Source organism: Callorhinchus milii, unplaced genomic scaffold, assembly GCF_018977255.1.
Source record: "Callorhinchus milii isolate IMCB2004 unplaced genomic scaffold, IMCB_Cmil_1.0 Scaffold14, whole genome shotgun sequence".
Classification (NCBI taxonomy): domain Eukaryota; kingdom Metazoa; phylum Chordata; class Chondrichthyes; order Chimaeriformes; family Callorhinchidae; genus Callorhinchus; species Callorhinchus milii.
This window is the reverse complement of record NW_024704755.1, coordinates 16,022,401-16,046,571: the sequence shown is the minus strand read 5'-3', so window position 1 is coordinate 16,046,571 and position 24,171 is coordinate 16,022,401. Positions and strand designations below refer to the sequence as shown.

The 24,171-nt window shown below is 47.3% G+C and overlaps 1 protein-coding gene across 1 annotated transcript; it reads right to left on the bottom strand.

The window, feature by feature from the left end:
• Positions 1-1,865: 1,865 nt before the first annotated feature.
• Positions 1,866-24,171, bottom strand: LOC103186682 (uncharacterized protein KIAA0895-like). The gene is given in 9 exon segments (XM_042340426.1): positions 1,866-2,656; positions 3,931-4,028; positions 4,486-4,722; positions 4,725-4,790; positions 5,421-5,553; positions 9,765-9,908; positions 12,230-12,814; positions 15,511-15,635; positions 24,066-24,171. Coding segments are annotated over 9 exon segments (1,659 nt in total). The 3' UTR covers positions 1,866-2,491.

Here is a 24,171-nt window from a genome sequence, read left to right as displayed (position 1 = left end):
AAACATAAATACACAAACAAAAGCTGAATCTCTGACTAGCACGCATCCCAAAGCTGTGGCACGCTTTCTGGATTGTAAAGACTTTAGATCTCAGTTGATCCCTGGTTTTATGACATTAATTCAATATTCAAGTCTTCGTGCCTGGGGTGAGGGAAGGTGGGCGACTATGGATGTGACAATAATCACATCACATACTGTACGATTATTCTCCCCTCTTTTCTCCATGAGGTTCCCGTGAGAAGCCATTGAGATTGATGTATTTCAGGTCCCAATTAAAGGTCGGGGCTAATACTGAGACATCACAAGCACAGCACATAGCGTCAAACATTTGCACACAATGACTTTTCTTCCTCCACTGGATCCGATATGCTTTGTTCAGCTATGTTTTAACAATTAAATTATTGTGAGATGTGGGATCGATTGATTGTCACTCAGCTTCTGTGTTATCCAGGTCCCTGATCCTCTGACGGACACACACACACTGGGTTTCAGCACAGGGTTCTGGATTTGTATCAGTAACTTCAGGTCATTTTCTCTCCCCAACCCCCCACGCAGCTGAAATCCTCACACTTTCGGAAATTTCTCAGTGTCCTCCTCACTGACCTTCCCAGTCCCATCCTACACAAACTCCAGATCATCTAAAAAATAACCTCTTAATTTTGCTTACAGTCATCTTCATATCTTCGTCCTATCTACATCTCTGTGAAGCATTTGATATTATGTTTAACCATGTGAAAGATGCTGTATGTAAGGCAAGTTGTCGTTCGGGATGATGAAGACAGAAATAGCACTCCCACAGGGAATAATAAGCCTTGCATTTGATATAGCGTCTTATCACGTCTTCGAGACGTCTCAAAGCGTTTCACAAAATATTCTGTAAAGTGTAGTGACTGTGTATTTTGTGGGTGAAATGCAGTAGCCAATTGCGCCGAACAGTGTCCCAACAAACGGTCGGGAATTGATTGACCAGGTTTATTTTTGGAGGGATTATTATAACTGGAAAAGCGATCCACCAATTGACTGACAAGCAGGTTCCTACTTACTGCTAGGTAAACTGAGGCGCGTTTGTGGAGTAAGGAGACTTGCCCAACATTTTGCCCCGTATTATAATATATAATCACTGTAAACAAGCCCTGATCACCCCAGCCCGCTCTGCCAGTAATAGGTGTTGTGTTAGATCCAAATCCCTGACTTTCCAGCTCCTTGGGATGTCCTCCTGACATGAAAGGTGTTGTATACATGTAATGTTGTTATTGTACAGTGTGAAGTAAGGGCATCAATGGGTATTGAAACAGGAGGATAACATCGGATTAAAAGATCTGCCATGATCTAATAAACTGGTAGAACAGGCTTGCTGGGTGAATGGCCTCCTCTTCGTGTGAATACAGTACAGGAAATGAAACCAAGTGGCCTCAGTAATGACTTGACGGTTTATTTTAGGATTTGCCTTTAATATCTTTCGAGTTTGAGAAAATATGTTTGTCAGAACTTCCCGAATACCTGCCATGATTGTGAGATCTATGCTGATCTCCACCAGTAAAATTCTAAAAATGTTTTTTTGGTCACCCTGGTGTTGACACGTGTGGAAACCCATCACGTTGCTTAAGAGTATACAAACCAGACTGAAAGTTCCATGCATCCCACCTACACATGGAAATTCCAGAGACATGAATGGAATGCGCACTCTCTCCCTGGAGCGACGCATCCTGCTTACCTAATTCCAGAAACTATTAGGCGCAGGTTGGCGAGAGCCAAGGCTTGAGGACCCCAGTGTGCATTGGGAACACTGTTGGAATCTAAACCAGCTAAAAAAAGCTTGCCATTAAGAGCACTGTCTGGCAAGCTTTTCCACTGCTTGTTCAGCTCGGACCACCCTACCGATTAGGGCTTTGGCTTGCAGGGTTAATGGGAACTGAGTGAGAAGAGCACCTACCCAAGGGATTGGTCTGCCCTTCCAAGTCCTGCCACTGAGCCAGGCTGGCTTTGCTGTCACCAGATGTGCGCTGGAGTATAATTCTAAAGAGAAGGGGCCATGCACTAACATGCCAGAGGAACACTACCCCACGCCCATCACCTATATGCCCCAGTCATTCATAAATCTGGGTCTGTTACAGACTCAGCCTGTGGGAAGCCCTGAGTTAAGGCCACACAATGTCTCTCCCCATCTCCTTCAGGAGCAAATTCAAATATCTTGAAAGCCATGTCTTTGTAAATAACATTACGGGGTGAAACAAGTGCGAGGAGGTTGTTTGGCACACGGGAGAGGCAAGGGAGTGAAACGGAGGCTCAGGCTTGGCCTGGGATTAACAAATCGCCCTATCCTAGTGTCCACGGAGGGCAGCTGCACAGAGTTAAGGCCTCAGTGCCTTTGGGTGTGTTTTGTGACATCGCAGCAACACAGAACATCTCTTGTTTTTTAAAAACCTCCACAGTTTTGGAAAATAAAGAGAATATGAGCTTCCCCCTCCCGAGCCCCTGGGCTGACATGGTATTATTCCGGAATGAGCTCTGCCAGTTCCTCGTCCGTCAGGCCGTTGACCGCTCTGATGTGGTCCAGTTGCGCGAGGTAACGCTCCTGATCCTGCATGAAATGTGGGATCCGCGTGCGATCCAGAACAGCGTGTTTCTTCAGCTCATCCACGTCCTCAAAGGAGACCTGAAACCAACCACGCAGAGCTGAGGCTCACAGAGAGACAGTCAGACACTGAACACAGAGGCGGAGAAAGGGAGGGAGGATATGGGTGAATGAAAGAAGCGAGGGAGGGAGGGATTGACATTTAAACAGACTGAAGCCATGAGATTTAGAGAGACCTTGTGTCTTTTAGAAAAGACATCACTTGAGTTGAGGTAGAAAAGCACTTTAACAAAAGCTGCTTTCAAACTGCCTTCGAGGCTGCAAAGGAAGCTAATAGCAATGCTGGGTTTTATACACAGGGCCACAGAACACAAAACTAAAGCAATAATACTAGGTTTGTACAAATCATTGGTCAGACCCAACTGGAGTACTGATCCAGTTTGGGGCACTCACCTTAGGAGTGTTAAGTAAGGCCTTAGACAGGGAGCAGAGGAGGTTTACCAGAATGATTCCGGGGATGAAGGGGTACAATTATGAGTAGAGAAGGTTGGGGCGGAGGGAACCTAATAAGAGATGTAAAAATTCTGATGGGGTTACACAGGGTAAACAGGGGAAAGTTATTTCCGTCTATGTGGAGTCAGTAACTTGAGGACATATTTTGAAGATAGTCATTAAAAAAAGGGAAAGGAGAACTTAGAAGGATTTTTTTCACCCCCAAGAGTAGTTGGGATGTGGAATGTCCTGGTGAGCATCTGGTGGAGACGGATTCCATTGTGGCTTTCAGGAGGGAAGTAGACAGGCATATGAAGCGGAGAGGCTTGAAAGGGTGTGGCAATAAGACAGGGAAGTAGGATGTGAGCTGGTGCACACTCGATGGGCTGATTGGCCTCTTTCTGCGCTATGGATTTCTATGTTTCTATGAGCAGCACGTTTGGTAATGATTCAATGTTAAAGATCTGGTGTAACTCGGGATGGGAAAGCCAGGTGAGTGGGCCCTGCTCCCGGCTTTGTGTGGAGGAGCCGGCATCAGGACTGCTGGAGGTCACCCCACTGTGGACACCTGGCTCCCTGAGGTCACTGAACCCCCAGAACAGGCACTGACATAACACTAGCAAATCAGGACCTCAACAAAACAATGTCCAGACATTAAACAGCTCAGTGAGATAGAGAGATAAACAGACAGCTCTTTAACCCCCTGTACTAAATACTAAATATTGGAGCAATAGGACAGCAGCAAAGCTCTCCGAGGCTCCCCACAGAGTTCCTGGACCCAGCCGAGATCTTGTTATGTGTTGTTATCCTCTATTTGGGAAAAGAGCAGGGAGTTTCTACTGTTATCCTGCCCCATTAATTACCTTGCCCAGAGCCATCAGCAGCTTGAAGTCAATTGTCTTCCTGTATCGGAGAAGCATCAACACACCGTCCAGATACACCTGGTCTTTGCTGAAGCAGCCTGCACACAACAGAGCCAGGACACGAGTGAAACATACCTCTCAAACCAAAGCCCCTCCACATTGTACAGTGCCCAGCATTCTCAACTCACCATCAATTTGTCATGGGGGTGGTCAGAAATGAACACTTTAAACACTTAAAAGTAAACATCTCAAAGCTGACCTGGGAATGGACAGTGTAGAGGGAGCTTTACTGTGTCTCTAACCCTGACTTGGGAGTACGGACAGACAGTCTTAGAGGGAGCTTTACCGTGTCTCTAACTCTGACTTGGAAGTATGGACAGACAGTATTAGAGGGAGCTTTACTGCGTCTGGGGCTGATACTGAGTGCCTTAAATGAGAAAGCTGTTGTATTCCTTGGCGTGAACTCTCCTTAATAACCCAAACCCTGATGTGCTCTGAGAGCAGGTGCGTACAGGATGCACGTGTGGAGCGCAGTGACTTTAGAGCTAATGTCACCTGGTTGCGAAGTGTCGGTCTGGCCTCTCTTGGCTCGGACGCAGTACTCCCAGCGGGTGTTGGGATCCTCCACGAACCTCACGATGTCGTGGAACAGTTGGCAGAAGGTCATTTGACTGGCCTGCAGGACCGTGTAGTAGAGCAGGGCCGCTCTCCACAGGAAGGGGAACTTGCGGAACAGGACACTGTGCAGGCTGGCCAGCCCCTCCTCCGTGGGATTAGCTGGTTTGAGCCCATCCGTTTCCTGCCCACCGCGCCACACCAGGGCTGCCTCTGGTTGTTGGCACCTCGAATGTAATGTGTCCCTGGCGGAGAGGAAATACAGCAACGTTGGACCTGTGTTGGTGCCTCAGAACCAGGGGCTAAGTCTAATAATAATATTAATAATTATAATAATCCTTGCATTTGATATAGCGTCTAATCACATAGTTGTGACATATCAACAGCTTCTCAGGACATACTGTAAAGTGCAGTCACTGTATTTTGCTGGTGAAACGAGGCAGCCAATTGCACACAGCAGTGTCCCACTGTTGGCCAGAACACCGGGAGAGAGAAACTTCCTTCTCTTTTCGAACAGTGCCATGTGATCTTCAACGTCCACCTGAACAGGCAGAACGGGACTTTGGTTTTACATCTCAGCCGAAGGTCAACCCCTCCGACAACGCAACACTCCCCTCACCCAACGCTGTGCCAGCTTGGACTACGTGATTCCAAGCCCCGACCTTCTGACTCGGAAGGCGAGAGTGAAGGGCTAGCGCAATGGAGGAGAAATGGAACAAATAATAATCCTTGCATTTGATATAGTGCCTTATCACATCGTTGAGATGTCTCAAAGCGCTTCACAGAATATACTGTAAAGTGAATTGACTGTATATTGTGTGGGCGAAACAAAGGAAGAACCAGGTGGGGGGTGGGTGGGGAGATCTGACTCTAACCTATCTCGTGGCGCAGCATCCCCTCCAGCCAGTACTGACGGGCCCCCCCAAGGTTAATGGTGAGAGTCGGCCGGCTATTTTCCACCATCATCACTGCCTGGGACAACAGGTCATCACTGAGACGCACCACCACCTGCAAAGCAGACGAGAGAGAGAGAGAGAGAGAGAGAGAAGAGGAGTGAATTCGCTGTCTGTCGGCCTAACGCACGAGAGGTTCAATTGAAGGCCCTTCCTCCCATTTGATCTCCCACCCTACCGTCCGCCCATTACATCATCAAGCTGTTTCTTCAATGGATCCAGTGTCCTGGCCTCCGACCCACTTTCTTGTAACCCTGACCCAACTGTTGATCGTCTGCTTTGTAAAGAAATATATTTCCTGGTGTCACATCCCTGAACATGTGCTCTCTTGCCCTGCTGACACGCTATATCTGAAGTCAGTCCTTGAGGGTATGGGGAGAGATCAGACAATCGAGGTCAAGAAGCTGGCACAGGATCAATAGTCTCCTCGGGTGCTGGAGTATTGTTCCTCCCAGGGCTGCTAGTTCATCTCAAGATTCATGGAAAGTCTCTCAAGCTTGAACGTCCATTTGTTCATAAGACGGTGGATTAGCAGAGCTGACTAACAGAGATCAAATAATAATAATAATAATAATCCTTGCATTTGATATAGCGCTTTTCACGTCGGGAGGACGTCCCAAAGCGCTTCACAGAGCACACTGTAAAGTGAATTTGACTGTATATTTGTGGGCGAACGTGGCAGCCAATTGCGCACAGCAATGCCCCACAAACAGTCGTAGATTGAAAATGACCAATTTTTTTTTATTATTGTTTTTGGTTTTTTAGGCATGTGGAGTAAGGAAACTTGCCCAAGGTTTCACCCTCTGCCTGGAATTGAACTCAGGTCTCTCACTTGCAAAGCGACTGCTCTAACCACTGAGCTACAGGACTCCACATCATAGCCCATTGAGCAGTATTATAGCAAATTCCTGTCCTTTGCTGTGTCAGTTCTTCTGCTGAGAAGAGACCAAGGTACCCACCACACTGCAGACCATTTCCATGACGGAAGGAACATGAGAGATGGGATATATCAAGGATGGATTTTAAGGCTATGTATTACAGGAGCCAGAGTGACATGCTGTTCAACCTCTGAGTCTCACAATCTGAGTCGTACTTCCATGGCTGAGCAGTACATATGTGTCCTCTTACTTTTGCCTGAGGGCAATAAACAAGCCATTGACCAGCTCCTCAAGTTCTCTCCATGTGGAACAATTACAGGTTAAGGGATAGGCTCCTCTTCAGTGAGGGTGACATTGAATGTCAAACTCTCAAAACTCTGCCAATTCTTATATACAAATAGGTAACCACCAACCTATTAAGTCAGCTTGACCCTAAATCCATTAGACAGACCCATGTCCACCCTGCATGTCTGTTCTTGAGGCCAACACCATCAAAGCAACGACGACAACAACCTGCATTTATGTAGCACTCTTCATGCGGGGTAGCTTGCCAGAGTGCTTGACAGTGGCGGAGTCTGGCAACGAACCAGGGTGAGAGGGATGGGGGAGGTGACAGTAAGCACAATCAAAAAGGAAGGTCTTTAAGTGGCATTTGAAGGTGGGGAGGGATGGGGCAATAGTTCCAGAGTTTTGGGGCGTAATGGCTGATGGTGGAGCAGAAGGGCAAGGCACTAACAGGAGGCGGGAGCAAGCCGATTGGAGGCAGCGGGTGGTGGAGTTGGGGGTAAGAATGTCGAATAGGTAGGGAGGTGCAAGGGCATGAAAGGATTCAAAAACGAGTGAGAGGATCTTGAAATCGAAAGCAGCACTAACAGTTACTTCAACCACACAGAGACCCAAAAATTGGCACTATATTACTTCAACCAGTTAAGGAAGGGCAGTACGGTACCACAGAACCACCTGATGGTGCACTGATGCAGTTAACCTGTTCTTCCCCACATTCTGCCAAATGCTTCTACCAACGTTTCCAGCCCTTCAATTAACATTGGGTGAAGGGGCTTAGACAGGTTCAAGTTTGGCCATTATGATCAACCTGTATGTTTCAAATGATAAACTCTATGACTCCAACTCTGTCAATCACTTAGGACCCAACCACTGGGTGGCTCGTGCTGGTTCTGTGGAACGTATTTTGTGGTGTAGCAACAGAGTAAGGCTCATTTGCTATTTCGGCCAATTCTGTCCATCCTGGAGTGAACAGCGATATATAATCTCCCCTGTGGCCATGGTGCAGTCCAGCAGGTCCCAGGTCTCTGTGCTCAGTTAGCTGCTCAGACCAGTTGGACTACTGGTTAGGGAGGAGGAAATCCATCCAGAGTCCTCGCTCCGGGTCGCTGTCCAGCGCCTCCTGCTGGAATATGCAATTAAATTACGTAATGAATTGGAAATGCTGCTGGGAGCACTATACCCAGTGTAATGTAATGTCTTTTTGATTGTGCTTTATACAGAGGCTTACAGTTCAACAAGAAAACAACAAATTGCATTTATATAACGCCTTTCATGTGAGGAGGATGTCCCAACAATGTGAGAGGCGCAGAGATACAGAAGATTGATATACACAAAGCATTTTAATTCATAATCCCAGAAAAGCTACTACATTTCTCTAGATATGCCAGAGTGATTTTTCTCTCTCCCAATTCCTCTCCTCTTCTCAATCCGTCTGGCTGCTTTTTTCTTAACCTCAAGGATGATTATGTGGCGTTTTCCGTCACATTGTTCACGTGTGAGCCCTGACACAGTGGGTGTCAGCAGGACATACCCCAGTGGGTGGGGGGGGGGGGGGGACTGGTTTACAGTGAGCCTGGTCTGTCCGCAGCCGAGATCCAGATACCTGCACCTTCCAAGCAAATGCAGTAATGTGGGGCTGAGCGCAATCCCGAAGGAAATGAGAGAATTTTTAAAAAACAAAAACCATCTGCCTTTGGTTTGGATTATCGGAGAATGTAAATTCTTTGATGAATTATTAATGTTATGAAGGATGAGGAACACACATAATTATATAGGCAGCTCTGCCCATCCACAACGGGGGAGGGAGGGGGGGGCAACCTCAGCTTTCATCCTTAAAGGGGCACTGACTTCCATGAAAAAAAAGGGTTTGGCTAAACTTTTATCTTCTTGGTAAGAAACATATGATGGGATTAATGATCGATTCCCTAGAGGTGTGTAAAATTTTCAATGGATTGAAAAAGTAACCCTAGTCCAATATTTCAGGATGCAGCAAGACAGCAGAACCAGAGGACACAGGAATAGGGTTCTAAAGGTGCAATTTCAGGACAGACACCAGGAAGGTTATCTTTACCCAGAGGGTAATTAGCAGCTTGAATGGGATTACCATGAAAGCTGTTGAGGCCAGGACACAAGGACTCATTTAAAAAAACACATCTGGATGCTGTGATGGGAAGACAGTAAGGTGGGGATTCTGGAAGGATGAGATCAGATGAGGGCTGAAAGGCCTTCTTCATCAGAACCCGTTAAGCAGAAGCGATCTTTGTTAAATAATATTCCAAAAATAAAAGCCAGGGAGTCAGATGAGATGGTTTTCGGTTTTATTAGACCCTGAAGCAATGCATTCATAAACCAGCCCACTGTTCCTCCCAACAAACCTCAGGCTTGTGACAAACTCTCTCCCCCTCCCCCACTCCCGCTGTGAAGCTGCTCTCTTTCAATCTTTACTGTTTAATATTGAAGAAAGCCTCAGCTGTGTCAGCACAGGTCACTTCCTATGAATTAAGCTTCCTGCCTTCTTTTTGTGAAGGCGCTGACTCAAGCTATAGTGTGGTTCATCAGCCACCCTGAGGGCATAGCATGTCCAATGCTGTCCTCAACACTGTCCTCGCACATGCACTCTCTGGAAAGAGTGGGTTGAGTGGCTTTTCCTCACTCAGGGCTTTTTTTATGTTCTTACATCATACGCAAAGCTGTATAAAGAGGAGTCAGGCCCTGGGTTAGTGAACTGCTCTATTCCAGCATCTCCAGTCATACTCCAGCCTGAATCAACACCTCCAACTGTACTCTAGGCTAGCACATGTGTATTTCTCCCCATATACACATTACACCCCAAAACACATACACACTCACAGCCAGATATACACGTACATGCACAGATACGGATACACACATATACCTACACAGGTACATAGGAGCACAAACACTCCCAACTGCACTTTTTGGCCGGTGGGATGGGGGGGGGAATCAGCAGGGTGTCTGAGACATGCTTAAAAGTATCCAAACTAAACTGAGAATTCCATGTTTCCCACCTACACATGGAAATCCCAGAGATGGATCGTTGGAATGGGATGCACACTCTCTGCCCTTCCCCACTCAGGCTCACCTCTCCTGCACATCCTTCCTTCTGCATGTACTTCCTGATACTGGCCCAGATTTTGCTTTTGGCTAGCACACTCCCTCCTGTGGCAACCTCAAAGTTCTCGTAGCTGCCGTATTGCTTCAGGGCGCACTGCAAGATCCGCACGGCCTGAGGACAAGGCAGAGGCAAGGGCGTGAATGTAAGGCACTTTCCACAGCACCATCTACACACACAATAACAACCACAACAAATTGCATTCATATTGCGCCTTTCACATCCGGAGGACGCCCCAAGGCGCTGGACAATGAGGGGTTTGCACCTGAGCTGGGGGTTGGGATCAGGGTTGAAGGACAAGGAGGTGGTGGAGGAGGGAAGATGACTAAATGGCACAGTCAAAAAGGAAGGTCTTCAGATGGGCTCTGGACGGAGCTCCAGAGGGTGCAGGCAGAAAGTCTGAAGGCTCAACTGCTGATAGTGGAGCAGGCAGAGCGGGGGACATGGAGCAGGCCAGTGCCTGCAGAGCATAGGGACTGGACAGGTTGGTGAAGTTTTAATAGGTCGCAGAGGTGGGGAGGAGCAAAACCGTGGAAACAAAACACACATAGCAAATCCCTAAATCCTCGCCAGTTATTTCAGGCATGGAGACTGCAAAGAAGTCCACCAAAGAAGAATACTTTTTTCCTATTTACCCACTGTAAGGGTGTCATTTGGCAGAGACATTTCACCTTGGTCTAGATTTACTTTGATGTAACATTTCAGAGAGTCCATTATTTGGCAAGTGGGTGAATTCTGAAGTCGTTTTTCTGTAGTTTTTGAAAGAACTTAACAGAAATTCAGCGTGAAAATGAATTTGCCAAATTCTGGACGCACTGCAACCCGACATCAACAAGAGTAAAGCTAAACCCGGGTGGAATTTCTCTCTAACTGGGGCAAGAGCTGGAAGTGGGATTCATGAACAAGAGAGTGATGTTAGTATCAGTGTCGATATTGTCACAAAATCTGTGGCTAATGAGAATGTGCGTTTCTATGGACTTTGGGTGAGGATTGGGTTTAGCTGTAATGGCCACAGTCTGAACTCATGCAGGAAGGATACCAGTAGGGTAAGGTATTGGCTGGCACCTAGCATCTGGAATCATCTCCCAAACAAAACAAGTCTAAGATCAAGCAGAAATGTAGAAAATTGCTGAATCCAGTCTTATTATTGGTTTCTCTTTAGGGACTGTGGAAAACTGGCTTCCAAATTAATCCTGGATTTAGAATTTTTCACAATTCTGCACAATGTTAATTTTTTGTAAGTGTCTGGTTAATCACGAGCAGATAAACAAGAGAGCATGTGGGGGAATCCCAGTACAAAGCCAAAGGAGATTATAAACGTAATCTCAAACAATCATACAGTCTTGAATAAACTGAATACAAAATTATTCATAAGCAATCTTGCAATAAAAAGAGCTTCTGAACATTTGCAGTGAACCACTAAACTGCTGTAAATTAGCTTGAAGCAGGTAAACCCATTCTCCTATTAGTCCTTTCAGATCCTCGCAGGACAATGGTCGCTGTTGGTAACAGATTATAATTGAATTAGTGTGAAATTATATCTGGGCTCCGAGGTTCAGCTGCTGTGGCGTAACACAGGGAGCCTGGGATCTATGTCATTAGCTGTCGAACACACGCTTATTGTACTCTGTTACCGGGATTAGGTACTGTTTAGGGGGAAGTGAGGAAAGCAGGAGAGAATGGTCTGATTCGGTGCAGAACAGCAATCCTGAATCAAAGGGCAATAATTTACAAATGTTTCGATCCTCGCTCCCACAGTCACTCTTTCTCTTACTCATGACTGTTTGTGGGACATTGCTGTGCATATTTGTCTGCTGCCTTTTGCCCATAAAATGCACAGTCAATTACTTTACAGTATATTCTGTGAAGCGCTTTGAGACCCCTCAACAACTAGTTATTAGGTGCTGTATCAAATACAAAGATTATTATCCTAATTATATTTATATATACTCCTTCACCTCTTTTACTCCCTCACCCTTACGCCATCAATAATAATAATCCTTGCATTTAATATAGCGCATTTCACGTCTTCTAGACGTCTCAAAGCGCTTCACAGAATATACTGTAAAGTGAATTGACTGTATATTTGTGGGAGAAACGCGGCAGCCAATTGCACACAGCAGTGTCCCACACACAGTCGTAGATTGAAGTGACCGATTTTATTATTGTTTTTTTTTCTTGAGGGATTATTATCAAGTGTGTGGAGTAAGGAAACTTGCTCAAGGTTTCGCCCTGTTGGGAATTGAACCCAGGTATCTCGCTCGTCCACCCTCACTCTCCACGCTCGATTTAAGGACTTCCTCAGTGCGTAAAGTCAGACCAGACCATTTACCCACTTGAAGCCAATGTTGGAACTTGGCCGTGTGAGGCCGTGGGCAGCAGAGAGAGCAGTCGTCTGTGCAGAGCAGGTCGATGGAAGGCCGATAAAATCTCACCTGGTTGATAAAGCGGTCGGAGGCCACACTGTACCTCACCACCATGCTGCTGGCGTTGGATTCCACGTACTCAAACTGAGGGTCGTAGGTGAAGTTGGATTTGAAGAATCGTTCTTTTTCCTCCTCCACGTTGGCTGGTCTGAGGGCCACCAGCAGGCAGGGGCTCTTGAAGGCGGGGGGTGTCCTCGTGCCGCAGTTCCTGGGGATGTGAGGGAGGGAGGTGGCATTGCGGATCCCGCTCCGGAAGCAGGCTGATCCCGTGCTGTTCACGCTGCAGGAGCTTTCAGTCCTCCTCATCCAGCCGCTGTGCCCGTTACTGAGCGGCCGGCTGACCTTGGCCCTGCAGCCCGTGCCCCCCGCGTCCCGCCCCACCGGGGTGGTCTGCCGCGAGCTCCCGGGGGGCTGTTGCCCGGCCGCGCTCGCCTTGGGCAGGAGCCCGTTTTTCTCCGTCTCCTTCTGAAGGGTTTTGGACTTGTCCGGCTTCCTGCTTTTTGGAGCGGCTGGCAGGGTTGGGGGGCCGCGATCGAGCACCATCTCGGACACCGGGGGGCAGTGCTCTGAGCTGCCGAGCTCTCCGCTGCTCGTCTGCACAATAGAAAAGGAAGCACGTGAAGCTCTCTGTGGGATTCAGATCTCTCTCTCTCTCCTCTCTCTCTCTCTCTCTGTGTCAAACTCCATCTGCTGATGTGACACATTAGTTCCTGTCTGAGCAACAAACGCCTCCTCCTCCTCTTCCTCTTCTCAGCTCTTAAACCAGGGACCAGACACAGAAGAAATCTCCTCACCCACTCCCAGCGCTGCCACACACTCTTAACTCCACTCGTTGGAAAGAGATGCCATCAGTGCCAGCAGCCTGGGTCTGTCCCATTAAAGCTGACAATTTATTCGGTGTTAACAGCATTTTCCTCTGAACTTCCCACCCCCTGTCCGTTCGGTAGGCACTGACCGCGCTCCCACCCCTGCCCGCCCCACCATTGGCGGTGGGGCCTCAGCTTCTCTACCCCCACCCTCTGGACCCCATCCCTGAATCCCTCCACCTCGCCCCCCTCCCTTGCCTCCTTCAAGGTCTGTATTAAGACTTTCCTCTTTGACCGTGACTTCGGTCACACTCTCACGCCACTCACCCACCCACCCACCCTCCCCTCCCCACGCTCCAACCCTCTTCATTCCGACAGGTAGGCAGGGGACTACAGTGTGTGGAGAGCAGTGGGGTTAGAGATCAGCACAATAGCGGGGAGCAGAGAGGTTAGACAGTGCGGGTTAGGGGTGTAGACTTCTTCATGCAGTGTAAAGCGATTCTGTCCCCAGGTTAAATTACATTTCGGATCAATGTCTGCATTTTAACTCATAATGTAACAAGTCTCACAAAAAAATAAATTTCATTAAATGGACTAACATAGGCGGAGTCCTACAGTGTCGTGGTTAGAGCACTCGCTTTGCGAGCGAGAGGAAACCTTAGGCAAAGTTACCAAGCAGTAAGCAGGAACCCGGGTTCTTAGTTGATTTGTGGATCACTATTCAGGGGATAATAATCCCTCCAAAAAAAATGTAGTCACTCAATCCACGACTGTTTGTGGGACGCCGCTGTGCGCAATTGGCTGCCGCGTTTCACCCACAAAATACGCAGTCAATTCACTTTACAATATAATCTGTGAAGCGCTCTCAAACGTCTCAACAACGTGATAAGGCGCGATATCAAATGCAAAGATTACTGTTACTAATATAAAATAAAAGCAGAATAAACTCAGCGTAGAGTCTAAGTGAATGGGAAAACGACTGCAGAAGCTTGGTACCAGCTACGTGCTGACAGCTGTTTAACAAAAGGCTTGACCGACAGTTCTTGTCTGCACTATAGGGAACGTAGCAGCGATCCCCAGATCTCCCCCTTGTTACGGACCTGAACAGCCAACACGGGCGGAGTGAAACAGAACGTCTTTTATTTTTCTTTCATCTTAATTTTTATTTTCCGCTCTGCGCCTCAGTCCACCTCAATTCCACAGCTGTTTGTTTGTTTGTTTGTGGGACACTGCTGTCCCCAACCCAACCGGCTGCCACGTTTCGCTCACAAAATGTAACAGTCACTGCACTTGAGACGTCTCGACGACGTGAAAAGCCGCTGTATGAAATGCAAGGATTATGATGATGATGATGATGATGATGATGATGATGATGAGCAGAGATACATTGACAGTATGTAGATTCCACGATTCTATTTATTTCAGTTTGTTCATATGGGCACCACATCAGCTCACAGTACATCTCTCTCTAAATCACACAGATCTCTCCCTCTCCCTCTCTCCCTCTCTCTCTCTCTCTATCTCCAGACAAAGTGCTTTGCAGCTGAGCTGAGACTCAGTGCCATAATCCTTCCCGGACCAGAGAAATGCAAGAAAGCCACTCACTCCCTCCCTCCCTCCGTCACTCCCTCCCTCTCTTCGTCACTCACTCCCTCAGTCACTCCCTCCCTCCCTCCCTCAGTCCCTCTCTCCCTCCCTCAGTCACTCCCTCCCTCCCTCTCTCCCTCCCTCCGTCACTCCCTCCCTCCGTCAGCCCCTCCCTCCCTCAGTCACTCCCTCCCTCCCTCCCTCCGTCACTCCCTCCCTCCGTCACCCCCTCCCTCAGTCACTCCCTCCCTCCGTCACTCCCTCCTTCCCTCCGTCACTCTCTCCCTCCCTCCGTCACTCCCTCCCTCGTCACTCCCTCCCTCAGTCACCCCCTCACTCAGTCACTCCCTCCCTCCCTCCCTCAGTCACTCCCTACCTCCCTCCCTCAGTCACTCCCTACCTCACTCCCTCAGTCACTCCCTCCCTCCCTCAGTCACTCCCTACCTCCCTCCCTCAGTCACTCCCTCCCTCAGTCACTCCCTCCCTCCCTCCCTCCCTCTCTCCGTCACTCCCTCCCTCTCTCCCTCCCTCCATCACCCCCTCCCTCAGTCACTCCCTCCCTCCCCCCTTCCCTCAGTTACTCCCTCCCTCCCTCCCTCCCTCCGTCCCTCCCTGCCTCCCTCCGTCATTCCCTCCCTCCCTCAGTCACTCCCTCCCTCCGTCATTCCCTCCCTCCCTCAGTCACTCCCTCCCTCCCTCCCTCAGTCCCTCTCTCCCTCCCTCCCTCCCTCCCTCAGTCCCTCTCTCCCTCCCTCCCTCCCTCCCTCAGTCACTCCCTCCCTCCCTCCTTCCCTCCCTCCCTCACTCCCTCATTTCCTCCCTCCCTCCCTCTCTCCCTCCCTCCCTCCCTCCCTCAGTCCCTCTCTCCCTCCCTCCCTCCCTCAGTCTCTCACTCACACGACAGTCCTCCCGGTGGCTGATGTGCGGCGGCAGCACAGACGGGTGGAGGCGGCGGTGGTGCAAAACACGTCTTATTCCCTTTGGCTTTGCTTCCCGATCCTCTCCCACCGGCGGCCGAGAACCTCCCGGGGCGGGGGGGGGGGTCCGGGGCTGGGGGGGGGGGGGTGGCCCGGGGTGGGGGTGGGGGGGGGTCCGGGGCTGGAGGTGGGGTGTGGGGGGTGGCCCGGGGTGGGGTGTGGGGGGGTGGCCCGGGGTGGGGTGGGGCCCCGGGGTGGGGGTGGGGGGGGTGGCCCGGGGGGTGGCCCGGGGTGGGGGTGGGGGGGGTGTACCGGGGGGGGGGTGTACCGCTACCCTCGGCTCCTGGTCAGACAGCGCTGGAGCCTCAACATCCCACTGTCACAGCGCAGTGAGAGGACACTGTGTGGAGAGGAGCTGAGAGGCAGGAGGGGCCTGGACTGGTACCCCCCCTCACTCACTCACTCTCTCACTCACTCTCTCTCTCTCTCTCCCTCACTCTCTCTCTCCCCTCTCCCTCCTCTCTCTCTCTCCCTCACTCACTCTCTCTCCCTCACTCTCTCTCTCTCCCTCACTCCCTCCCTCCCTCTCTCTCCCTCACTCCCTCACTCTCTCTCTCTCACTCTCTCTCACTCCCTCCTCTCTTTCTCTCCCTCTCCCTCTCTCACTCCCTCCTCTCTTTCTCTCCCTCTCCCTCTCTCACTCCCTCCTCTCTCTCCCTCCCTCCCTCTCTCACTCCTCTCTTTCTCTCCCTCCCTCCTCTCTTTCTCTCTCTCCCTCCTCTCTCTCCCTCCCTCTCTCACTCCCTCCTCTCTCTCCCTCCCTCCCTCTCTCACTCCTCTCTTTCTCTCCCTCCCTCCTCTCTTTCTCTCTCTCCCTCCTCTCTCTCCCTCCCTCTCTCACTCCCTCCTCTCTTTCCCTCCCTCCCTCCCTCCTCTCTTTCTCTCCCTCCCTCCCTCTCTCACTCCCTCCTCTCTTTCTCTCCCTCCCTCCCTCTCTCACTCCCTCCCTCTCTCCCTCCTTCCCTCCCTCTCTCACTCCCTCCCTCTCTCTTCTCCCTCTCCCTCACTCCCCTTTTTGTGGAGGGAATGTTTGCTGATGGATGAATGAAACTGGTACCAACCCAACTCCTGTAGCAACTCTCTCTCTCCCTCTCTCACACACTGGGTTTCTCTGCTCACTCCACCAAAGCCCTGTCTGGTTGTTGTCATGTACTGTATTTCTCTGTTCATATATATATATAATATAATATATATATAGCACTTGTTCGAGTGAAAATAACAATGGGAGCAATTGCCATGTGAAGTTTCCATACTGTCACACACCCATTTCCCCCCTATCGAATGGAAAAATGATTATGATGAATTATTATTAGACTGTTGTTGATTCTTTTTTTATTTCCACTGTTTTGTGTGTGTGTGTTTTTTTCCCCCTTTCGCCCTCAATGGGAATTGGAGAGTCAGTCACCTGCAGTGATTCATGATGGAATCCACCATTTTCGTTTGCTCTCTGGATTAATCCTTTGTTCTACCTCATTCGCTGAGTTGGGGAGACCCTCCGGTGCTATATTACTTTACAGCACTAATTATTTTCTAATCCACGGCTGTTTGTGGGGACGCCGCTGTGCGCAATTGGCTGCCGCGTTTCACCCACAAAATACACAGTCAATCCACTTTGCAGTATATCCAGTGAAGCGCTTTGAGACATCCCAACACCATGATAAGGCGCTGTAACAAATACAAGGTTTATTATTATTGATAAAACAGTACAGCACAGTGCAATAATAATAATAATAATAATAATCCTTGCATTCGATATAGCGCTTTTCATGTCTTCCAGACATCCCAAAGCGCTTCACAGAATATACTGTAAAGTGAATTGACTGTATATTTGTGGGCGAACGCGGCAGCCAATTGCACACAGCAGTGTCCCACAGTCATGGATTGAAAATGAACAATTTTTTTTTGAGAGATTATTATTAGGCGTACAATAATTACAGTATAAATACAGTACAATGATTTCCCAGTTAAAATCATTTTGCTAAGTGTTTCTGGAGCATCGGGGTTGAGGAGAGGGTGAGAATTTTCTGTAGGATTACAGAGCACTCATTGATATTTCAGTCAGGTGCTCATCCAGGGATGTTAGTGTTGGCAAAGACAATGTTTTCTCATTCCACGTATCAAGCGTCAGCTTCACATGTGATCAGCCCGATCACAGAATAATAAATCAAGAGATAATACTTTTTATTTGCTATCCCCGCTTATGTCATTGTAACGTTAAAGATCCCGTGCCACCCATCTCTCCCGGCGTCCTGGCCAACAATCCCCTAGAGATAACACTGTTGATTCACTTAATGTCTCTTTATAGGACTTTGCTGTGTGTAAACTGGTTGCTACGTTCACCTACAAAATACACAACCACTCCACTCTACTGCGAAGGACTTTGAGATGTTTCGATGACATGACAGTTCAATTTCAAGATCCTCACTCTTGTATGTTATCCCTTCCCGCCCTGGCACCCCGCTATCTCTCCAAGCTGCTCACTCCCTACACCGCTACCCACTGCCTCAGCTCAGCTGCCTCCGCTCGACTGGCTCCAGCCTCCTCCTTGTCTCCTGGACCCTCCACCCCACCATCGGTGGCCGTGCTACGCCTGTGGAAGCTGTGGAACTCTCTCTTTCAATTCCTTTGCCTTGCCCCCTCTCTCCCTATTATCAGGTCGCGCTTGAAGACATTTCTCTTTGACCGTGCCTACGGTCATCTTCCCCCTCCCCCTGATTCGGCACCGGGCTCCACCACTGTTAAGCGCTCCGAGACACCGTCCGGCGTGAAGGGCGCTATATAAATGCAGGTTGTTGTTGTTATATCAGATGCAAGGATCAGTATATACGTAAGCTTCATACAATTAGTTACTTTGAAGATTAGTGACTGTCGTTATGGAGGCTAAAGATATCTAGCAGTTGATTTGCCGAATAGTTAATCTGCATAGGCAGATCCCTATGAACAGGAATGATGCAAGAACATATTTTGTTGTACGAGATCTTTAATATTCACCTAAATCATCAGGAAAAACAGAAATGATCCTCGGTTTAACTTCTCATCTGAAGGACAGCGCCTTCAGTAGTGTAGTGCTCCCCCCTCACTATCCTGGAGTGCCAGCCGAGAATGTGTGCTCATGTTTTGACATGGGATTTGGACCCAGAGCCTTTTGACCTGACAGGGAGACACTATCAAGTGTGAGCCAAGCTAACACCTTATACAACTAATACTTGAAACCAGCACAGAAAATGTTCCAAAAATACAAACCTTAAGAATCTACGATGAGGAACATGAAGCTGTAATGACTCAACAAGCCTATAAATACTTGAATGTTTTCAAATCAGCAGGTCAGGAAAGAACTGAGTGGGGACTGTGTCTGTGTTATCAGTGATTCACAGGAAAGCCACACTTAAGTTGTGCTGAAATCCATTTACATGTTACAGTAAATAATATTTCAAAATATCAAGGCACAGGAAACGATACCCAGCTTCCAGCAGATTGAAACATGTGTTGTGTTTTTCTTTAAATTTGAAGCCAGTAGCAGCAGGAACTTCAATACAGCAGATACAATCTTCAGACATTGAGAGCAGAGTTGAGAGCAGTTTTGTACAATATAAAGTACAAAGAAATGTGACTTTTTGTAATGCACCAAACACATATACAGACCTGACTGAAATGAAAAAGGTGCAGTAATGAAATAATACATTTTGCCTTCATCTGGTTTATAAGACTTTTGTAGGGAAACATCACTTTAAGCTTATTGAATGCACTCGGCAGCCTTTAAAGAGGAATAATTCCATCGGCATCTAAAGTAGCTGCTCTCGAGTCTGCTTGGTTTGCACTGACTTCCTACAGGGACCCAGACCCAGACTGTCCAGTTTGGACAATAGAAAACCAGGAGGAGCAGCGTAGGAGGTGTAGTGCAGTGGTGGCCAACATTTATGGCAACAATCTGGAAATATTCAATCAAGAAAAACTGGAAACACATTGTTTTGAAACAGACTCACCTCACCTAGTGGGAATGTTCTGTGGGACACTTCTTGGTGGCCCCTGTGGGCCACATCCGACCCGCAGGCCATTGGTTGACCACCAGCTGTGTAGTGTGAAAAATAATCAGACATAATAAATGTTAGAAAAAANGAAAAACAGGGAACATTGCACATTATCTTTCTCGTTCCCCCAGCACCTCACTGGAACGTTAGCCTAAACCATGGGGTTTGAACACACAACCTGAATACGCAACCTTTTGACCCAGAGGAGAGAGAGCTACCAACCCAGCCAGGTTGACACGCATTGGCCAAAGGGAAGAGTCGAATAATAAATAATAATAACATAATAATAATCCTGGCATTTGATACAGCGCCTTATCACGTCTTCAAGACGTCTCAAGGCGCTTCACAGAATCTACTGTAAAGTGAATTGACTGTAAATTCTGTGTGCGAAACGCAGCAGCCAATTGCACACAGCAGTGTCCCAAAATGTTTACATTTTTTTAAGGGATTGTTACCCCTGGAAAAGTGATTCGCCAATTGAATATTGGTTTCCTATTTACTAAACAGAGGCGTGTGGAGAAAGGAAACTTGCCCAACGTGCTCTAACCACTAAACTACAGGATCCTAAAATAATTATAACAATTTGGAGCAGTTCTAAGTAGTTCAATAAGATTGAAGGCATGGGATTGGGAATTTATTAGCTGATACTTTTTCCACTGTTGTTCTGGTGGCAGGAAGGCAACCCGTGACAAGCTGGACAGCTGTTGGGAGCAGGTGCATCCCAGACCACATAAGGAATGTGACCCAAGCATTGCTCACACCCCGGCTGCACACTGCCATCACATTTATGGTTTGCAGGGACAATCCCACAAGCAGCTGTGAGGAACTTTAAAAGGAGGAACGGAACTCAGGGCATTACGCTCCCAAATCTCTAATCAGACATTGGTTTTCCATCAGGTTTTATTTAAACTCGAGAACTTCTTTGAGCAGGTGAGAATGCAAAAACAACACAAATGACTGCATTCATAGAAAAATTCCATGAAACGCTTTGTGGCATCCTCCAGACCTGAAAGACGATATGTCAAATGTAAGGATTATTATTATTATGATGTTATTACATTTTAAATCACTAAGCAATTTCTAAGTGATTTTCAGTGATGGGTCAGTCAGACCAATAACATTGCTACGATACATATGAATGGATGTTACGTTTCCTAATATATTGGAGCTTCCTAAAATAGCTACTTTTTTCTATTTTGTTCATTAGGTATTTTGTCAAGCCATTTCTGACTGGTCTTATTAACAGTCCCAGCTCCACTGATGATTATAGGAGCTATGTTGAAATTAAAAGTAAATTTGTGTCTACGGCTCTCTGGGTTAGTGTGAACATATCCTCAGGGCTGTGAGAATGTGTGTGTGTATGTCTACACTCTCACAACTCTTTGTGAGAATAGTCATGCACTATTGCTATGGTACGGTTACACTGTTTGGATTCTCTTAAGCATAGAGATGGGTTTCCGTGTATATCAGACACCGGCCGATCAAAACAGAGCCAAGCTGACACACTGGGAGAAAAGTTAATAAAAAGACTATTAGGCATATTTGTCCTGGGGTGATGATGACCTGACAGATTTTGGTCTGATTGTCTTAGTAACGCTCAGCCTTTAGCACTGGAGCTGATCTTGTGTGTGGGAGAGGGGTGACAGCTGTTTGATTTCGTATCACGATTGGATTGGAACTGTCTCAGGGAAGAATCATATTTCACGGCTGCCGCCTCAGCAGCTGAACAATGCAAACTCACCCCAGTGCTCAGTCCAATAAGTGTTCCATCTAATTTCCCCAGTGACCCTGAGCACAACAACAACAACAACAACAACTTGCATTGATATAGTGCCCGTCCCAGAGCGCTAGACAGTGGCGGAGTCTGATCCCGAAATCATGGGTGGAGAGTAATAATAATAATCCTTGCATATGATATTGCACCTTATCACGTCTCAAAACGCTTCACAGAATATACTGTAAAGTGAATGGACTGTGTATTTTGTGGGTGAAACTTGGCAGCCAATTGCATGCAGTAGTGTCCCGCAAACAGTCGTGCATTGAGTGTCCATATTATTATTTTTTAAAAACTCCAATCAGATGTGCAAGCCATCTTCAGAATATACAGTAACTTATTCCTCAGTCCTAATTCAGTAAAGACATCAATCTCTGTGTACATCTCGCTGCACAGAGTAACATGCTGGAACTATCCCAGGAATTAAAGAACTTTGCTCACAAAATACACCCAGTATATCCTGTAAAGCACTTTGCGACATCTCAATTATATAAGGCGCTGTACAAAATGCAAGGATTAGAACTGTCTCCTTGAAAGAAAGATTTTTCACATGTTGTGACATTGCTGATTGAGTATGGTACTGTCTTTAGTGGGCAAACTCCCACTTCCCCCACCCCACCATCTCACACTTGCCCTGAACATCATGCAAAGTGTTAGTAATCCCCACCACCAGAATAAAAATAACAATAATTTGATCACTCAATCCACGACTGTTTGTGGGACACTACTGTACACGATTGGCTGCCACGTTTCACCCATAAGATACACAGCGAGAGAAAACGGGTTTGAATCCCGGGCGGGTAGAGTTTCCTTACTCCACACACCAGGAATCTGGTTGTTAGTCGATTGGTGGATTGCTTTCCAGGTGTAATAATTCCTCCAAAAAAATAAATTTGGTCACTCAATCCACGACTGTTTGTGGGACACTGCTGTGTTCAATTGGCTGTTGAATTTCACTCACAAAATATACAGTCAATTCACTTTTTTTTGCTCTACCTTGCTAACAAGCAGTTGGAAGCTGCTCGTGCCCACACTCTGGACTCCTGCTCACACAGCTCCACACATCACATTATAAGTGCTAAAATTCCTAAACCAACAGGAAAAAGCTGAGTAAAGGTGTAATCTAATCCTGTCTTCCAATGGCATTCATGAAGCAATCAGGCTTCTGTTTCACGGTTTATGGTATAATTTGACCCGAAATCAATTCCAACTGTGTGGAGCCCTCCCCAAGCGATCCATCACGATCACATCATGTCCAGTATTATTCACGACCAGGTTGCAAAAGCCAACTCAGTGACATCAGCACAATAGCGTTATTACACTCCAGCCAGGAGTTTGCAAAGCAAAAATGCCCAGATGCCTTTACATTTATACTTGGATAGCACAGCAAGCTGCTGGTTAATGTGCGGCAGACTACGTAGAGAATTGCTTGTAGCTTGAGATTGGTGAGACTGCTTCTTGTGTCCTCTAGTGGTTTGTGTAGAGACTGAGAGGTATCCGTGAAGAGAAGGTGTAGTGTTTCCATACGCTGCTGGCCAAATTCGATTGACCTTCAGCACAAAGGTTATTACAATGGGTTTCACAAGCCAATTGGTATCTCAAGTTCCCATTGGAATCTGTATTGCTGGCACTAACAAGGATCCACTTGGACATACCAGGTCTGAAAGATTAGTTATGTGGAGAGACATGGATTGGGCAGAAGGAGATTAAGGGAGCAGTCTAGTAAAGGTTTCCAACATAATGAATGGTTTGATAAATTAGGTGTGTCACCTCTGATCTGAAGGTTGTGGGTTCAAATTATAATGTTTACTGTTATTAGGATATATAGTTGTAGAAAAACATTAAAGGGTGGAGATAGAGTGGGGGAATGGAATTAGAGTATATGTATGTCCAGTAGGGAGTGAGCAAATACATAGAAAAGAAAGAGGCCAATCAGCCCATCTGTTTGATCAGATCATAGCAGATTTTTAAATTCTGTTTCTCCACCTTTTCTCCATGTCCCTCAATATCCTTATTTCCAATGTATTTATCTTCCCTTTAAAGCCTGGCTCGGTTGTTAGCTGTATCACCTCTGAGTCAGAAGCCTCACTTTGGGACTTTGAACTCACAAACTGTGGGTTGACATTGCAGTGTCCAGATTATTAGGAGTGGATTACATTGTTGAAGATGTCGTCTTTCAGGTGGGACGTTAAACCGAGGCTCCGTTTGCCAGTTCAGGTGGACGTTAAAGATCCTATGTCATTGTTTGTAAACAGAAGGGAGTTTCTCTCTCCGGGTTTCCTGGCCAACAATCCCCCAGATAAAATCGATCATTCACTTCATGGTTTTTTGTGGGACACTGCAGTGTGCAACTTGGCTGCTGTGTTTGCCTCCAAATTCACTACACTTTACAGTACATACTGCAAAGCACTTTGAGACATCCTCCTGAAGTGAAAGGCACTGTATCAAATGCAAAGATTATTATTAGCATAGCTAATTTAGTGATTGGTGTGTGAGCCTCCATGCCTAAGATGGAAAACGGACATTTTTCTACAAGTTGATATACTTGTGCCACACATTTGGTGGCGAATGGCCTGTGTAAGTGGGGGTTGAGTCAATGCATATCTCTGCTCCTGATAGGAGATGCTTTCAGGCCTGCTTCACCCTGTAAACATCTCCTGAGGAGACACAAACCTGAGGACATTCTTACAGGGCTAATCTTTTTAATACCATTGAGGAATAAAGACATGATATTGGTGTTCTGAGCACACCATGGAGCAACTCTACTGCTGGAGACCAT